Source organism: Cydia splendana, chromosome Z (genome assembly GCF_910591565.1).
Source record: "Cydia splendana chromosome Z, ilCydSple1.2, whole genome shotgun sequence".
Classification (NCBI taxonomy): Eukaryota; Metazoa; Arthropoda; class Insecta; order Lepidoptera; family Tortricidae; genus Cydia; species Cydia splendana.
In genome coordinates, this window is record NC_085987.1 from 43,718,998 (window position 1) to 43,737,772 (window position 18,775).

Consider the following 18,775-nt stretch of genomic DNA (forward strand, 5'->3'; position numbering starts at 1 on the left):
TAAGTAAATTGTTTTGAGAATTTAATAAAAATACCAAATTTAGCTTTATTTAATGATTATAAGTCATGAACCTTAAAATTCCATAAGAAACATTTGTTTTTTTATAATGATGTTGAATATAATTCTGAACGCACAATATGAGTCGATGCAATTTCAAAACGCATCGTCAGAAATGTCAACATTGTCAACAAAAATTTGACTTTAAAACTTTTCTTTGACACACTTTTACGCCTTGACAATAGAGGCGTGTCCAGATATATCTGAAGGCGACTGTACATTGTTAGAACATTATACCAAAGAGAATAGAGTGTATAGAGTCGGATTGTCAAAGTAAATCATGTAGCCACTGTACATTTACTGCCATCTTTCGACAGAAGATTAAAAACTGTTAGAACGCCGTTTGACTTTGATCCTTATTCTTTCACTGATATGTGTTAACTTGTTAAATATTAATATTAACGCCATCTACTCGACATTAGGCCAAATGTATGGTGCAATCTTTTCGAGTGATGGCGCCATAACCTTCACCCTACTCTCGAGTAAATGGCGTTAATATTAATATTTAACAAGTTAACACATATCAGTGAAATAATAAGGATCAAAGTCAAATGGCGTTCTAACAGTTTTAATCTTCTGTCGAAAGATGGCAGTAAATGTACTATAGCTAAAACCATGACATTTTAATTCGCTTTGATTATACCCACACTTTATATCCCCAATATAGAACAATTGAATTAAATTTTACTTATGCAATAAATAGCACAGTGAATTTAACATATTTATTTTAGTAACAGCAACTCTTTAGAGAGGTTAGTGGTTTTGAACCAACAAATAAATTAGTTATCACACAATCACAATATAAATACTATGTATATAACTAAACTTACAAAGCAAGCCTTTGTCGATATACGGATATTATAGGCTCATGTCTAGTTTAATAAAAAAAATTAATTGTTTACAAATATACATTCAAAAATAAAACTGGATAATTTAAACTAATGATAATCAACTTTATAATACTATTATATTCTCATTAAATAAACTTCAGAAAACGTCACTTAAGTCTCATAAATTCTGAATAATCTGAATAAGTATTGCATATATAACAAGTGTTGACATTGTGGCATGTTTACATCTTGGCAAGTGTTTATTGCGATTTCATACCTTTGCCACTAAACGCATGTAGCAAGTGTATGAACTCACAATATATTAAGCCATGTGTAAACATGCCCCCATGTGATGACTAGTTATGTATGCTATACTTACCTGTATTGAGTTAGCTGGGACTCACGGGATATTAAACAATACTGGCAGGTAGCCGGGCTATGAAGCTAAGACCACTAATATATCAACATCCAATTCTGTGGATGGTTATAAGCTAAAAATATAGGACAGTGCAGCAGCAGCGAATAAGTACTTTTATCGACATGTTGCGATATCGACAGCCACTTCTCTAGCCATTTCCTCATGTCTTTGTTAGTCAAATGGCTGCTGTTAAGGCCCCGCAAGTGGCAGGCGTATCTTAAGGACTCGGTTGATAGCTCGTTGACGCCTCCTTCGCGGAGGATCGCTCGGTCTAACTGGAGGAGCATGAACGCTTTGTGCTTGAGCTTGGAGACCCGGACAATACCGCGTCTTTGGCCGTACATTTTTAGAAGATGGCCCTGGAAAGTAAAGTGTAAAGACTTCAAAATGAGGTCTTATTGTCTAAAAAGGTAACGTGAATTCTAGTAATTTCGTATATTTGAAAATATTGTGTGATTCCGAAAATAACCCATAATTCCATCATTTTAGAGTTGATATTCGGATTAAGTGGATAATCTGAAGTATTTGAAATTACCTCAATACACATTATATCAATAGACCGAAACGCTGCTTTAGCTTAAATTTAACTCTGTCAAGTTGGCAAAGAGTCAAAAGTTAATTGGGGCCTAAAATGTAATTCTATGGAACTTGCTAACTATGTAAACAAAAGTCACTAGTAAATTCATCATTCAGAGACAATATCAATATGGCGGTTTGTTTACATAGTTAGCAAGTTCCATAGAATGACACTTTATGTACTACGTGTAGGACGCCGGTCGTCAGGAGGTTAAGTGAAAATAAAACGTGCATATTAAAATTTACTGACAGGGTAGCTTTTATAGCGCTACAGATGTAAGTAGTGCATAATTAAGTTCCATCGTATTTTCATGGAAACGTACGAACGTGTCTTGCAATTTCAGTCAGTTTCGATACATAAAGTAGGTACTGTGATTGACTGAAGTAGCATGACAAAATAAATACGAACGTTTCCGAGAAATTATAAAAAAAATAAATACTGCGTAACTTGAGGCTTTATAAAAAAAACTCTGCTGAGGTGATAAAAAAAGAACTGTAGTACAGGTCCTGACGATAACAAGGTACGAACAAGTGTAATATACTTACTGTGTGTGCATAGGTCAAACTATTCAGACTATAAGGCTCCTTTGCAAACAGTTCCTTACAAGCCAGTATGTCCACCACCGACGGATGGACTCCCGACCCTAACAGCCCAATAACTCTCGCCCATTTATCCTTCAAATCGCTGTCAGCGATAGAGTCCAATTTTGCCTGCAGTGCTCTGAATACTGGCTTGTTGTTTCGGAGTCGTTCGGTCAGCTCTTGTGTAGTGAATTCTGAGCGCTGCTGTATCGACCAGAAGTGTGAGCAGAGAAGTATCCGTGGTTTAAGGAAGCTGGAAAATTAATAATACTTCATTCATTTCAACATGGGCTGATTTTTATATTTTATTGTCGTTTTTTATTTCGTCAGATTTCGATAACATTTGGTGAATTATAAATATTATAACATTAATAATATTCTGTACAATAAAAATGTGTGCGAAGTAAATTGCGCAAGCAATAAATTCAATTATAAGGTTTGAGTCATTCAACATACAATACAGCCACCGAGTTGTGTCCGAGTCATGTTACAAATACATTTCCTTTATTGAATTATCATTTAATTGCTTAAAATAATAAGTACTAAGATTTGCCCGCGAAAAGCTAGTGAGCGAAACGCAACGCCATTAGTCGAAACGTCACGTGACGTCACTCGTTTCAACAAATTGGTAAGACCCATGGTATAATAATATACTCAGCCTGGTACTCTATTCCGAGATTCGCGTATGACCTAACTGACACGGGCCTACGTCATCATGCTGTTTACAGGTTCTCAAACTTTAAAATGTGGGAGAATTTTAACCAACGGTGAAAATTATTTTAACGGCATTAATTTTAAGTTATTCATGTAGAAACATAGTAAAATAAAACAAATCTAATGTATTAAATTAAACTTTATTTATCTATACAAGACAAACGTTTGAAAAACTAATTCACAGTTACACATTAATTACCAAGCTTACTACGTAAAAAGTTTGGAAAACACTGCGACTGCTGACACTGAGCGAGAAGGAAATAACAATTAACACGCCTTCGACAAGGATGACGGTCAGGGCATGAAGTTATCTAGATCCGAATTGTCAAATATGACAGCGCTATCCTGTGTTGCCAGTAATGTAAACAGAATTACCCGAACGTCTGAAATTTCTTTCGTGATTCGGAAGATATTGCTAACGAATAATTAAAAATGACGTGTTATTGTAAAATTTAAGATAAAATACATATAAATGAAAATTATAAAATTATAAAGAAATATTTTAACTTATTAACCATAGGTATAATGTACCCATGTAACATGTTATGTTGAAATAAAGTGGCAATGTTATTGTGACGTAGGCCCGTGTCACTCTGGGAATAGAAGACCATGTTTTATTAGACCATGGTAAGATCAACCAAGAGTGAAAGAGATGGCATTATAACCTGACTCGCCACTAATAGTTAGGGAGGCGAATAGGGGAATTTTCGGCAATACTCGAGCGTGGCAGTTTAAGATATGAGAGATACCTTAGACCTAATAGAACAACCTTGTAAAGTATTTAGCTCTATATGTAGTGACGCGCGCCTAGGATAGACGATCAGATTAGTAAAAAAAAATGGATAGTCTGAAATACTCGAGCGCCTCAGATTAAGATATTGGGGGTTGATTTTAGTGTTTAAAGACTAAATTTAACTAATCTGACGATAAGTCCTTGACGCCGCCGAGTTATAGGGTCGCGAACTTGTAAAAAAAAAACGTTAATCCGGCATTCTCGAGCGCGATTTTTTTATTTTTTATTTTGAAGAATATAATCTAAAACTTACTAAAAATACAAAATCTGCCGGTTTCCGCATGACCGGAAGTGTGGAGGAGCCATTTCGTCTTCCTAAGAACGCGTTGCGGCATATAAGTCGCGAACGATACATTTTACAAAAAAAAAGTTTAAATAAACAAAAAAGGTAATTTTATTTTACACAAAAAAGGTCTCTTTACATTTTTGTCCAAAGTTAAAACTTTTTGACTTGAAGCATCATAAAAACTCAACCAAAAAACCTTTTTCGGTCAGATTAAGAGAACCCACCAACATTTTTGTCAGATTAAAAAAATATGCTTTCAGGATACCGAGATAAACCTCCCCTATGAAAATCTGACGCGCTCGAGTATTTCAAAAAAACTTTTTTTTTTGCATTTTCAAAAATTCATCGTAACTTATCGTCACGCCGAAATCGTCAGTTTTTTTAAAGGAAGCTTCCTTGGGGCCTACTTAACACCCCTTCCGAAAATCTGACGCGCTAGAGTAAATTTTTTTTTTTTGCATTTTTGACTACTTTATATGGCTACCCCCACCACGCAAACCGGCAGATTAGTATACCGTTGTTATCAGAGGCACTCGGGGCATACGTAGTATGAATATCTGACGCGCTCGAGAATGCCCAAGTAACTGTTTTTTTTTACATTTTTGAAAAACCGTACACGCCAAACCCACCGCTAAAATGGTTTTTGCCATACGAGCTTTTCTTTTCGAAATTATTTTATCTGTCGATTTTGATAGGTCTCGACGGCGCCGTTGAATTACGCCATTTAGCTACCTCGCCTCCCTAACTATAAGTAGCAAACGTCAGTTGTGTTCACACCGAGTGACGTCATCAGTTCTGTCGAATTCGCGCCAAAAATTTTATTATGAGCGTTTCAACCGCTCAAAATTGTTCAAAATTAAATATTTTTTAATTATATTATGGGAAGGTTTATAATAGTTATTTACGATACAAGTGCGGAAAAGAGGAAATTCGAAACGAGTGGCGATAAATTAAAGCACGACCGAAGGGAGTGTTTTAAATCGACACAAGTTGCGAATTACCTATTCGCACGTGTATCGTACAACGTTTTACAGTAGGTACATATAGCCCTTTAAACTTTTGACATCGCACGAAAAGTGCTATTTTACGCACTAGTGCGGGAAAATAGGACCATATGTACTGTAAAATAAATAGTAAGTCATCATATAATAAAAATTATGCGAAAATAGTTATATATGCGAAATCTTGTTCTGTAAAATCCCTTATGGTCGTTTTTTCGACTTTAATATTACACATACATACAGTAAAATAAATGAGAATGCATTTGAAAGTCTTAGCCTAATATGGAAGTCTTTAGAAAAATACTTACGCTAAAGGAAATATCACATAGTTCCCGAAGGGTATGGCGGACAATATCAACACCGGTGCTATTCTCAGCATGTCTGAAGGCATTTTTTGGTACAGCTCAATATCCTGCCGACTCATGTTGCTGAAGCCCTGCTCCCTGGCCACTTTTATTCGTAAACCAATATATCTCTTCAAATCTTTCAGGAAATCCTTAATGCCAACGCTGAATACCCTGTACATTTGCATGGCTCTCGGGAACCTGTTTTCCAGCACTTTAGTGTAACCTTTGACATATTGGATGTATCGTTCGACAATGTACGTTCGGAGTTTCTCATTTTTAAATTGGTTGGCATGTTTTGGGTTCTCTAGAGTGATGAATCTGGAAATGGAATTCAAAGGCCTTACAATATATAAGTAGTTATAGAGGTGGACCACGTTAACTCTGCATAGCAAATTTCTATGAATATTTGAAATGATATTTGTAATGTCAAATGTTAGAATTGGTACAAAGTCAGTTTAGACGGACTCAAGATAGTATTGATAGTTTATAAAGCACCTATACATTTGTCATACTTTAAGTATTGTATTGTATATGTACTGTCATCAGACTAGTTGAAAGCCCAAGAAATTGTTAACAAATACTTAGAGGGGCAGTACTGTCTATTAACCATTGATATTATACAACTCATACATTTGATATTAATACTTTTCCGGAAGGTGTTAGAATTAGAATATGGAATGTTAGAGGTTCTCAACTATAATTAGAGACCTCTAGCTCAACCCAGTGGCTTAGGCTACAACCAAAATCAGTTTTTCAAGTTTTATCCCATCCCATATCTAAAGTAGAGGTTATTGCACAATAATGTTTACATTTTCATCAATCATGAGATCATCACCAACTGTCTTATGCAAAGTAAAATATACTTCCTTAGTTTCTAAGTGGTTCACGTGGAACTCAACTAAACTTCATACGACATAATGACCTCGCATTGGCCTTCTACAATAATAGCTATTGTTCAATTCAAATGCGAATTTAAAAAATAATGTCAATCAGTCCTGACAAAAACAAGTCTATTTTAGGGATATACGTAACTTGTTTATCGAGAACAATGAGGACTTGGCTTGGAAGTTATTTACGATTTAATGTTACAGTAACTAACCTGCAACTGTGGGATTGCTGGGTTTTACTCAACAAAAGTGAGCTGGACCGACTGCATTGAGTAACCAACCTCGAAAACGTCACAACCTTATGTAAAGGCATCTAAAAAAACAACAATTTTCAAAGGAACGACTAAAAAATAACAACCAATCGTGTTTTACAAGTATTAATTTTATTATTTTTTTGTTCAATCTTTTCAACTGAAGACTGATTTCAACTGAAGACTGAAGACTGGTGGTCTGTATATAAAATCAAAATGTCAAAATTGAAATTTGACAGTTCAGTTGATTTTTTTTTTCGTCCATCAGGACAGGCTAAAGCTCTAAGCCATACTGCCTAGTCATAAGTAGAATTTTTGTCTTTTCAGTAAGTTCAATCCGGTAAACGTCTTTAGTAAAGGTGAACCAGGATCTATTGAGGGTGCGCCATGTTACGGAAATTTGTTGGTACTAATTTCTAGCAATTGCAACAACTTTAATAATAGACAACATCTACCCTCTATCACAGAATAATTAATAGTACTACCGTACAGAAAGGAAACTTCCTACAAAAACGAAGTTTGACAGCGGTTCAGGGTCGAATCATGCTGTCCCTTTCTAATATATGACACTATCCCTTTCGGCTATTTAGGGTTGTCAAAAATCAAGTGATTATCTTATCTGTGGTCGTGCACGCAAAAGGAAGTCAAGTGGTGCCAACCCTAATAATTGCTCGGAGCAATGCTGAGCCGAGCGGAGCCGAGTTTGACCGAAGTCAGGAGTTTCGCACCCCTGCCTCTATGATAGTTGTCAATATTGACAATGTAAACATTGCTTTGTCTAGTTTCGTGTGAATTATTATTAGACTGCAATAATCATGCCGAAAGTTTTAGATTTTACAGAGAAAAACTTTTGTAAATAGTGTATATAGTTATTTATTGGAAAAAAAACGTGCGGGAGAGAAATTTCTTCCATTAGAAAACATAACGAAATTACCACCTGAATTGACGGGTAAGTTTCAAACTTATGGACAAATGTCACTATAGTCAGGTCGTCACGATTTGGTTGATGTCTTGTAATAATTTGATTTGTGTATTAGGTGTATCGCATGCATCGGTATCACGGATTGCTAGCGAAGGGCGTAAGGGCGGAATTAAACGACCAAACCAAAAAGAAAACAAAAAAGAAAATAGATTTGGATGATTTTGATTTATGTGTCATACGTCGTAAAATTCACGAATTTTATAGCGTAAAAACCGAAGCAATATCCAAACATCTAACTTCGCACTTATTAAAGTTGTCGGAATAAAACAAAAATCATCTGCCAATTTCCATTGTCCCCACTATACAAATTGTTGCTATATAAAATTCAAAACGAGCGCCCTCTTGACAATACTCCCAAAGTTCTGGTTTACCTTTTAAATACTATTCATATTAGGTCAATTCCGATAGTAATGTCTTCAGTAGTCTTCATTTTCAAAATACTTTAAGTAAAAGCGTCTCTTCCAGTTATTTGGTCATATCCATTAAATATCCATTCTCATCATTGGTGATTAAGCTCTTGTAAAGCGATAGCGAACTTTACAAGGAACACTTTGACAACCGGCCGTTAACTCCAAAATGATGGTTAAACGTGCTTCAAGATTAATTCTCCATTCACTGCACACTACCACATTAGTTTACTGTATAATAGGCTATCGATATTACACTTTAAACAATATTAATGATGAGCAAAAAACAAAGTAATCGATCACAAAGCATTCCATTCAAGATGGCGCTCAAACCGGAAGTCAGGTCAGTTGAAGTCTCAAAAACCAGAGACTAAAATTTGTTTTGGATGATTGTTTTTTTGGCCAACATTTACGCCTCTTCAACCAAAAGGCCCCTGTACACAATGGGCCATCGCCGGCCAGTCCAAGGCAAAGAGAATATAATCACTACGTTTTAAGAGACGGGACTTCCATACTAGCGACTTGATTGGTCTGTGTATATGTTTGGTTATCCAATCATTACCAACATGTACGACAAAGAACTGTCAAAGAACAATAGTACCAACATAACATACTTAAATAGTGTAGTATGCTACACGCTTGCGAATTTTATCGATATTGATAAATTGGGGAGGGTTGAAACATGGGCCCCTGTCAACAAATTTCGTACTCGAAATCAGGTTAGAATCGAGTCCACATTTAAGTCGTATGTTATATATAGTGTTCTTTGAGTGGACTAATACATGGTTGGACTTAAATGTGAACACGACTTTTATTTGTATAAATAAAAATATGTAAAATGATTTTTTTTAATAATTTAATATAATTAATTTAAAATACATCCCGACGGTTCGACGGTCCACAGGTAACAGAGGAAAATGTGTGTTCACCTCATTAAATGATTTTTTATATATATTATATTCTTGAATAATAAAATTAAGTCTTCCATTACAACTTATTTGACCCACTGCCTGCATCTGAAAACATTTAATAATTATATTTTAGGTTAAAATCTTAAATAATAGAGAATATTACGCAAAACTCTGCGTAGGTAGCGCCACTACCACTATCTGTCACAATCTGGGGGTCTACCCCGAAACAAGAAAATCGAAATTTCGTTATCTAACCTCTCTATCACTCTTGCATATTCGAGCGATAAAGAGGCAGATAACTAAACCTTGATTTTCGCGTTTACCGGTAGGCCCTTGTTAACAAACCGCCTTGATGCATCAATGTCATAATTTAAAGTCTGTGAAAACTTGTCAAAAAACAGTTTAAGGCAGAGTATATATAAGTTAGTCTATTCATTTTCTAGAGTCGGTAGTGCTGCACTCTGGCGACACACATACATTATATACACATAGATTCCAAAAATATATAATATAATGTCCATTCCATTAATACACAGATGATAGATAATTTTCCACTAAAAATATTCGGAGAAATAATTATAGTCATGTTGTATGCAAGTTACCAGGAAATTCACTCATTTTATTTTATTTACTATTTACATTGATAAAAAATTAGGCTGCAGTCGATATCGATACTTCGTATCGATATTTGTAGTACATCCCTAGTTCACAATGAAAGTGGATAGTTATGAAATATCTAATTTTCGATGTGTCTATAGCCTGCTACACCAAAATAAGGCTAAAAGTATCTAAAGCAATACTTACCGGTCTTCATCTAATGGAAATTTCGCCATAAACTTCCTTTTTTGCGATTTTCGCGAGTGTATCAATTTCCACATATTTCGCACTGAAACAACTTAGTTTTCGGTGGCATTTAAACAAAATCTATAACTCACTGTATGTTCTTATCACGTTTGACTGTTTTGGAAAATAACGAAGGCTTTTAAAAAAGAATTTGCAAGAAATACGTAAGTAAAACCTGGGTAAGTGAACCAGTGCAAAGAACACCCTTCACGCAATCCCAACCTATCCCTATCCCTCAGATGGATCTGTATTTGTGTGCCAACATCGAGAAGCCCCTGTAGGTTCGTCTCCTTTGACGGAGGCGAGCATGCAGGGGCGGGAAGATTGGTGGCCACAAATAACGATCCATATCCCACGTAATCAGCCGTAAGCGATGATGTGGCATGTCGCAGCGGGCTTCTCATCCACAAAGAAGGATGATTAGCGGTAGAATGCCACCCGCGTGTTTGTGCCGTGCGCGGGGACCCGTACGGGTGGAGAAGGAGATCCTGGGAGCGGGCGCGAAGCGGGGGTCTGTTGTCGTTATCCCCGTTAGAAGAAGTTCCTTTGGCTCTAGATTCATCTCACACGGGAGGTCTAGACCTAGCCAGTCAAGATCAATCGGCTGTTGTGTCCAGTCAGATGGCCGCATGGCGAGTGTCCTGGGGTGTAGGGGTCTATAATCGGCGGAGCACGACTCCCATGTCGGCTGTGGAGCTGACTAGGGTTTTGGCACCGTGCGGATTCATGGGCAACGCACTTTGGGACGCTATATCAGCTTGGTATCCCTGATGCGTCAAAGCATCCCAAATGTGAGGCTCCGAGGAGGGTGGGGAGCCAAGCTGCTGAAAATTTCACTGGTGGTTTATGGATAGCATAATACCAAAAACGACGGAAGGAGGAAAAGCCGGACCCGTACGGGATGAGGCAAAGGCGCATAGCGCAAAGGTTGCTGCACCAGCTCTTAGTGGGCCTGTCCCTGACAGGAAGGCGAGAGTAGGTAGCGGTAAGGTTTGGAGGTACGCGAGGACGGAGGACGCGCACGGCGCGAAAGGCAGAGGCCATGGTGGAGCAGGCCACTCCAAAGGTACCACTCGCGCCGAGCAAATTCCCCCAGGGGGACCGACTAGCGCAGGTGCCGGAGGAGTAGGCAGCGGAACGATGGCCTACTGCAAGAGGCAAACGGGAGCACCGCTTCCAAATCCTGCTGGCGTTGCTCCGGGCGCCCTCGACAGCGCGGCCATGCCTAAGGGCGTGGACGTGCAGTCGGGTGGAGGAGCCGCTAAGTCCAGGAGGCAGAAGAGGCGTGCGAAGGCGCGACTAAGAACGGACGCGGAATCGGTGGCCGGACCCTCCACAAGTGGAGCGGGAAGGCCACAGAATAAGAGGTCACTGGGGGCCAGTGGCGATTCATCTCTGCTCGCTGGTGACTCCAAGAGAGCGAAGGTAGGGGGATCGTTCGCGGAAGTCACGGCGAGCGAGAAGATGGCCATCGTCCCAGTGGCCTTTCCTGCCGAGAAAGTGGTGCAGGAGCATATGCCGGCCATCGTAGGAGCTCTGCTCCTATCTCTTGACGAGGCCGAAGAACCCATGCCCGACATCACACTCGGCAACCTCGTGGGGGGCGCGCTCAACGTCACCTGCAAGGGGAGGGAATCCGCGGCATGGCTCGGCACGGTAATCGGAGGTGGAGAGATTGCCGGGCTGCGCCTGAAGGTCGTGAGTGCCAAAGATCTGCCGAAACCGATCAAGATGGCCTGGAGAACGGCGGTCGATGGCACTCAGGACATGGCGAGAGCCCTCAGGGTGCTGCAGAGGAGGAACCCTAGGCTGCGCACGAGCGAGTGGAAGGTAGTCGACACCGTGGGGTCGGGGCCGAGCAGAACGGGAGGAACGGGAACGGGAGGCGCCACCAGCCGGTGACGCACCTGTGGAGGTGGCGGAGGATCAGTCGGAGGAGGTGGGGGGCATGGTGCAGCTAGGAGAGGACCATGCTGGACCGCGCATGTCTCGAGCATCGTCAGCTACATTTACAAAGGCGAGATAAGAGGCTTAAATGGTACTGGCGGGACATTGTTATATGTTTGTCCTGAGAGTACTATGAGGACATGTATCTATGTTAAAAATGGCATTGACGCTCTGCTTCTACATGCTTTCTGTTCCAGGGATCTGACTACGGTCAAGATCCAAAACAAGGGGGGGGGGGGGGTTAAGGCACTAATCATCTCATCAGCCTACCTTCCCTACGAGGCAGCGGATCCAATCACTGGGCAACTGAGGGATCTCGCTGCTTACGGCAGCCAGGCGAACACCGACCTGATCATCGGCTGCGATGCAAATGCTCACCACGTCATCTGGGGGAGCTCGGATGTCAACAGAAGAGGGGAGAAGGTACTGGATTTTCTGGTAAGCTCTTCTTTACAACTATTAAATAAAGGCAATGAACCGACATTCGTCAATGCAAGGCGGGGGGAGGTTATTGATATAACGCTAGCGTCCAACAACGCGAGTAATAAGATTAGCTCATGGCATGTCTCTGGGGAGATTTCTTTATCGGACCACAGATATATATGCTTCAGGTATAAGACTAAAATCCAATTAGAAACTATACGCAAACGGAATCCCAGGAACACCAACTGGTTAGCGTTCAAAAGCGACCTGGAGGTGGAACTGGGAGACCCTAAAGGCAAGTTAAACTCTATTATTGACATAGAACTTGAAACAGACAGAATAGCACAAGCTGTCTATACAGCTTGGACAAACAACTGCCCGGAAAAGAAAATCCTGGCGAAGAAGGTGCCCTGGTGGAACCCGGAGATTGCAAAACTCCGGAAGGAAACCAGGGCTGTCTTTAATGATGCTAAAAGGACCAATGACTTCGAGCATTACGCGCGAAAACTCACGGAATACAGCAAAGCTGTGAGGAAAGCAAAAAGGAAAGCATGGATGAACCATTGCGATCAAATCAGGACCATACCGGAAGGCATGAGACTTACAAAGGCACTAGCTGCAACGAAGTCAGTTCCACTCACTTCCATTAGAAGAAGTGACGGAAGAATGACTGAAACGGGGCTAGAAACCCTCAAAGTTATGTGTGACACACACTTTCCAGGCTCGATAATACATCAGAGCGTAACGGACGATGTAGCAACCGGTGCAATGGAACAATCCATCAGCACGACCAGGTACAACTGGGACACGTGGTGGGTACTAAAAAGGTAGAAAGTAGATCACGATAAGATACAATGGGCACTATCTACATTTCAACCATACAAAGCCCCGGGGCCAGATGGAATCTACCCCATACTAGACCAATAGAGGTGCGCCAATGTACTAATACCGCACTTAGGTAGACTGTACAGAGCGTGCATAGCCTTCGGACACGTACCGCGTGTGTGGAGGATGGTAAAGGTAACGTACTTGCCTAAACCAGGCAAAGCAGATTACACAGAAGCCAAATCATACAGGCCGATAAGTCTGTCATCGTTTTTCCTCAAAACACTGGAGAAACTGGTAGACAGACACATAAGGGATGGTCCTCTTAAGAGGCATCCGCTGCACCACTTGCAGTGTGCGTATCAGCCGGGTAAATCGACTGAAACGGCACTACACCTGGTGACAACCAGAGCGGAACAGGCGATAGAGAACAAAGAACTATGTCTGGCCACTTTTATAGACGTGGAGGGAGCATTTGACCGCACCACGTATCAGGAAATCAATATTGCAGCATCTAAACATGGCATAGAACCAACAATCTGTAGATGGATTGGTACTATGCTAAATAGCCGACTAATAAAATCCTCCCTTATGGGAGATGAAATATTAGCTACGGCCACGAAGGGTTGTCCACAGGGTGGGGTTCTCTCACCAACTCTCTGGAGTCTGGTAGTTAACTCACTGTTGGAAGAACTAAACAAAGGCCCAATACATACGGTAGGGTACGCAGATGATTTAGTTTAGAGACATTCGCTATAATTGCCTGTGTGCATGAGAATATAGTTAGGCGAACCCAAGGGAAGAATATCTATATACTCAGCGACAGTCAGGCCGCTCTCAAAGCGCTCGAAGCTCCCAGAGTGGACTCTAGACTGGTATATAATGGCGTCCAAGCTCTGAACCAGCTTGGAAGGCAAAACAGGGTGCAACTGGTATGGATCCCAGGGCACGAGGGATTCATAGGCAATGTAAATGCAGATGAACTCGCCAGAGCCGGATCTGTAAGTAACCTTATAGGTCCGGAACCATTCGTGGGGCTCTCACAGGGAACCATCACAACGGCTATTAAAGACTATACCAAGACCAAACACCAGGAAGAATGGGATAGTCTGAGGGGTCTAAAGCATGCAAAGCTCTTTATGCAAAGAATAGACTCCGGCTGGAGCAAAAAGCTTTGGAAACTTAGCAAAAGACAACTCCAAATCATAACGGGGGTGTTTACTGGCCATTACGGGGTCAAAGGATTTCTGGCCAAGATGGGACACTCTGACAACACCGATTGTCGTATCTGTGGCGAAGAGGAAGAGACAGTAAGACACTTAATGTGTGAATGTCACGCCCTCGCCAGACAAAGAATGAAGGACTTTGGAGCAGGATACCTGGAACCAAAGGACTTTAAAACGCTACCCATGAGCTCCATCATCCGACACATGGATGTGGTGGGAAAAGCTCTTGAGTAGTTGACGGATCTCTTCTAGGGGGTAACTGCACAAAAGATCCCTATGGGTCGAAGTGTATCCGCAAGGGCCCCCGAAAACAATAAGATAATAAGATAAACATAAATATAATTGAAATGCTAATGGATAATGAATATATTAGAATATAATAAAATAATTCAATTATTGCGGAACACATATTTTAGTAGGTATTTATGTATTTTAATTAAATATCTGAAGTTTCCCTTGGATCCCTGCTGGGGCGTGACGATAAAATTGTGATCTGATAACCACAATAAAGAATAAAAGCGTTTTTGTTCATTTTAGGTATCGTTAAACCTTTGAAGTAAAATTAAAATTGCAAGAAATGTCGATAGTTTATCGATATGACTTTATCGACATGGCTACAGCAAGGTGGGCCTCATTGTTAATCGTACACTAAACAAAAGTGGCAACAGTGACAGCTCGCTGAGACGGGATCTCTATATATTAAATCTATGCTAAAAATGAAATGCATGTGTGTGCGTAAATTGTCTATGTGAGATCAAAAATAGTGATGTAATGTTACAACATATTAATAATCTGTCGCTGTTTGATTGCTTTATCGACTGCTTTTTCAAATGTGTTATTCTAAACGTTAAAATTCTACGACATTATGACGTATAAATAACACTTGCACTGCGTGTGCTATCAAAATCGTTGCAGACTTATCTTAATGTAACTCTTACTGTGTTGGAAAGTGAAGTTTAAATTTACCGCTAAACATGAGCACCTTCAAAAAGGTATAACAATCGTTATTATTTGAAATCGGTTATAAAAACGAATATCTTAATGATGTCTTGTGAAGAAATAATTACATAGCTATTAATACACCGACAAGTTATCGATACTGTCATATGATTAACATTTTGTCAAGCCAATTTACGCTAGTAAAGTAACAGGCTATGTTTTTACACAAAATATTTTAAATTATAGACTAATATGATAAAATATTAGCACACAAAGGAAGAAAAACTTATAATGAACTGTATAAACCGGCTTCTTACACTTTTTACGCTGTTAATTTGACAAGTTAGTAGTTAAGAAAATTTCGCTCGGAATATCATAAATCCTCTGAAATGAGTATTTGCTTGGATTATTTGGCCCTGTGACACTGCAATCCGGAACACTACAAGACACCATCTTCACTGAATTACTTTATTAAATACTTTTCGTCCTAATCCGTGTATATTTTTCAATTTGTAAATTACCGTGATACGCTCTTGGCCGTCCGCGGCCGTCGTCAAACTCAAAAGTGGTTACGTTGTCTCATTGGACATTGGTAGTCTGACTCTTTCGCACTCATGGGATGTTCATATACGTGATGGCTTCCCTTTCACACACTTAAGCTGTCTGTCAAGCGCGAGCGCGGATTCTATGTCTGTGGTTTTTAGGCACACATACACAACTTGGTTCCACCTAAAAAGGGGACACCTTGATTTGAAGTCCATCTTGTCAACAGTATGGTTGTCCTTTTTTGACAAACGGCATTTTTTAAAAAAGCAAGGAAAGAGAAATGATACTAGTTGCTGCGCCGTCAAAGAGAACAGACAACGTTGGAGCCTTGGGACACAGCCATGCGGTGGAATGAGATAGCAATATCACTTGCTCCCTCTAACGCATAAATGCGTCCCCCAGAATGGCCGGCGATGGCCCATTGTGTACAGGGGCCTAAACGTTTGCGAGAAAGCGATATCTCTTTCTCGCTCTTACTTATCGGTGCGTCGCACAATGACCTTAGTGCGGTGCGATAGTGTGTTACGGCCTTTATATCAGTCAAACAGAGGGAGATGGAGCGATAGTTAGAATGAGACAGCGTGTTGCAGTGACCGAAAACCATAGATATAATAGTAACCATAGACATCCATAGGGATCTCCTACTATAATATACCTAAAGACGGATTCTAAGCGAGCAAGTCACTGTTGCCACTTTGTTTTGATTAACAATGTAAATCCACCTTGCTGCAGCCATGTCGATAAAGTCATATCGATAAACTATCGACATTTCTTGCAATTTTAATTTTACTTGAAAGGTTTAACGATACCTAAAATGAACAAAAAACGCTTTTATTCTTTGTCGTGGTTATGAGATCACGATTTTATCGTCACGCCCCAGCAGGGAACGAAGGGAAAGTTCAGATTTATAATTACAATACATTAAATACCTACCTACTACAATATGTGTTCCGCAATAATTGAATTATATTATTATATTATAATATATTCATAAAACTAGTGCCTACGTCAAATCATGGGATTAGTTGCCAAGCGGACCTCAGGCTCTCATGAGCCGTGGCGAAATGCCGGGATAACGCGAGGAAGAAGAAGATAATATATTCATTAGCATTTCAATTATGTTTATTTTTAACGAAGATATAAGCTTCAACTAATCGCTATTTCGTTCCGAATCGATATAAGTATGACATGGTTAAAATCGACTTCTCACATCCCTAAAAGAGCACACATACACGTTAGTACGCACACATACACAGCTTTAATCCACCAAAAACGGCAACACCTGGATTTGAAGTCCATCTTGTCAACAGTATGGTTGTCCTTTTTTGACAAAGTAAACGGCATTTTTAAAAGAGCGAGGAGAGAGAAATAATACAAGTTACTGCGCCGTGAAAGAGAACAGACAACGTTGGGTCCTTTCCGAAAACTGCCGAAAACCATCCGAAAACATTTAGAGGCCCCTGTAGGCCTGTACACAATGGGCCAGCGCCGGCCAGTCAAAGGGACGCAACCATGCGGTAGAATGAGATAGCAATATCACTTGCTCCCTCTAACGCATAAATGCGTCCCGCAGACTGGCCCACGCTGGTCCATTGTGTACAGGGGCCTTAAGAGTTTTCGTTTCACGTTGTATTAGGTCATTACCTATGAAATTGGCGTTTTGTTCGGAGAATTTCAACGAAACACGAATTTCCATACAATTAATTTTGCGGATATTTTTTTGATGGCTAATTCAAACCAAACAAAATTTTTCCAGTAATTTTTGACACCTTTAAGGTATGTTTTCAATATCTCCATTTCTTGAAAATTGGTACCATTAGAAAAATATATAGTTATTTGTACAACAACAGATCAAAGTTTGATATTTCTTCGAGTGCTTATTTTGAGTCCCGTGCAAGCGAAAGATTCTATAATAGATTCACGAGCGTAGCGAGTGAATCTAATTTAGAATCTTGAGCGTAGTAAGGGATTCAAAAGCGCACGAGATGTAAATAACTTTGATCTCGTGTAGTACACAAAATTTTTCACCCTAAGCAGTGAGAACATACCTAGAGGGACAGAGATAATAGAACCCAAGTATATCGAACTTGTATTAGACCCCGCATGTTGAAATGACATTTGACTATAAAGGTCACTTGAATGTCATTTTGTCTCACTCAGTGAGCAAAATCGCATTTTGCTCACTGAGTGAAACACGCTCAGTGAGCAAAATGCGATTTTGCTCACTGAGTGAGACAAAATGACTCAGTGAGCAAAATCGCATTTTGCTCACTGTTTTTAAGAAGCAAAGTACCCTTGTTCGAGCTGCTGAGGTGAAAAGTAATTTTAATACTCGAACCGACAGCACATGAAAAGACCTATTTTCAAGGCTTAATTCTGAACACTTAACAATAAAAAATAACAATTAATTGTATGTAAAATCGTTGTTTATTGAGTGCACTGTAGTTTTATTGTAATTGTGTATGTACTTTTGTAAAAAAAAAAAAACTAGGATCAGACTTATATCTATGAACAAAAACGCCAATTTCATAGGTAAGGACCTAATATTATACCGATTACAATATTTTTGTTAGAAGTTTTAAATAATAAAATTGATCGGTGCAAATAATATTTGTTCAACTGTAATTGCTATGTTTAAGTATGTTGTCAAATCAATGTATAATAATGCAATTAACAATTGCTTGCATTTGTATAAGAATGTAACCGACATTAAAGAAGTTCCCAAGTTACCATGGATGAATGGCATGAATGCCTAAAAACTATGTGTAAAATACAAATTACCTACTTAACTTATGAAGTTTAAAGAAACATTAGTGAACGAGCAATTCTTGTTTATTTTTGTTTATTTATTCATTTTTATATATATTTCGGGGATCTCAGAAACGGCTCTAACGATCTCGATTAAATTTGGTATATGTGGGGGTTTTCGGGGGCGATAAATCGATCTAGCTAGGTCTTATCTCTGGGAAAACGCGCCGTTTTAG

The 18,775-nt window shown here is 39.5% G+C and overlaps 1 protein-coding gene and 2 long non-coding RNA genes across 3 annotated transcripts in view; 1 reads left to right on the forward strand and 2 right to left on the reverse strand.

Annotated features, from left to right (window-relative positions):
* LOC134804167 (uncharacterized) overlaps window positions 1-18,775 on the forward strand; it is a 194,915-nt gene that overhangs the window by 163,119 nt on the left and 13,021 nt on the right. The gene's annotated exons all lie outside the window — the stretch shown is intronic.
* The window catches only part of LOC134804157 (uncharacterized), a 460,972-nt gene that overhangs the window by 64,930 nt on the left and 377,267 nt on the right, over window positions 1-18,775 (reverse strand). The window lies entirely within an intron of this gene.
* LOC134805174 (LETM1 domain-containing protein 1) lies at window positions 718-6,920 on the reverse strand. Its single transcript, XM_063778471.1, has 4 exons — window positions 6,704-6,920; window positions 5,566-5,922; window positions 2,428-2,716; window positions 718-1,664 (listed from the first exon to the last, which is right to left on the reverse strand). The coding sequence occupies exons 1-4, from the start codon at window positions 6,802-6,804 to the stop codon at window positions 1,341-1,343; spliced, it is 1,071 nt and encodes a 356-aa protein (XP_063634541.1). The 5' UTR covers window positions 6,805-6,920; the 3' UTR covers window positions 718-1,340.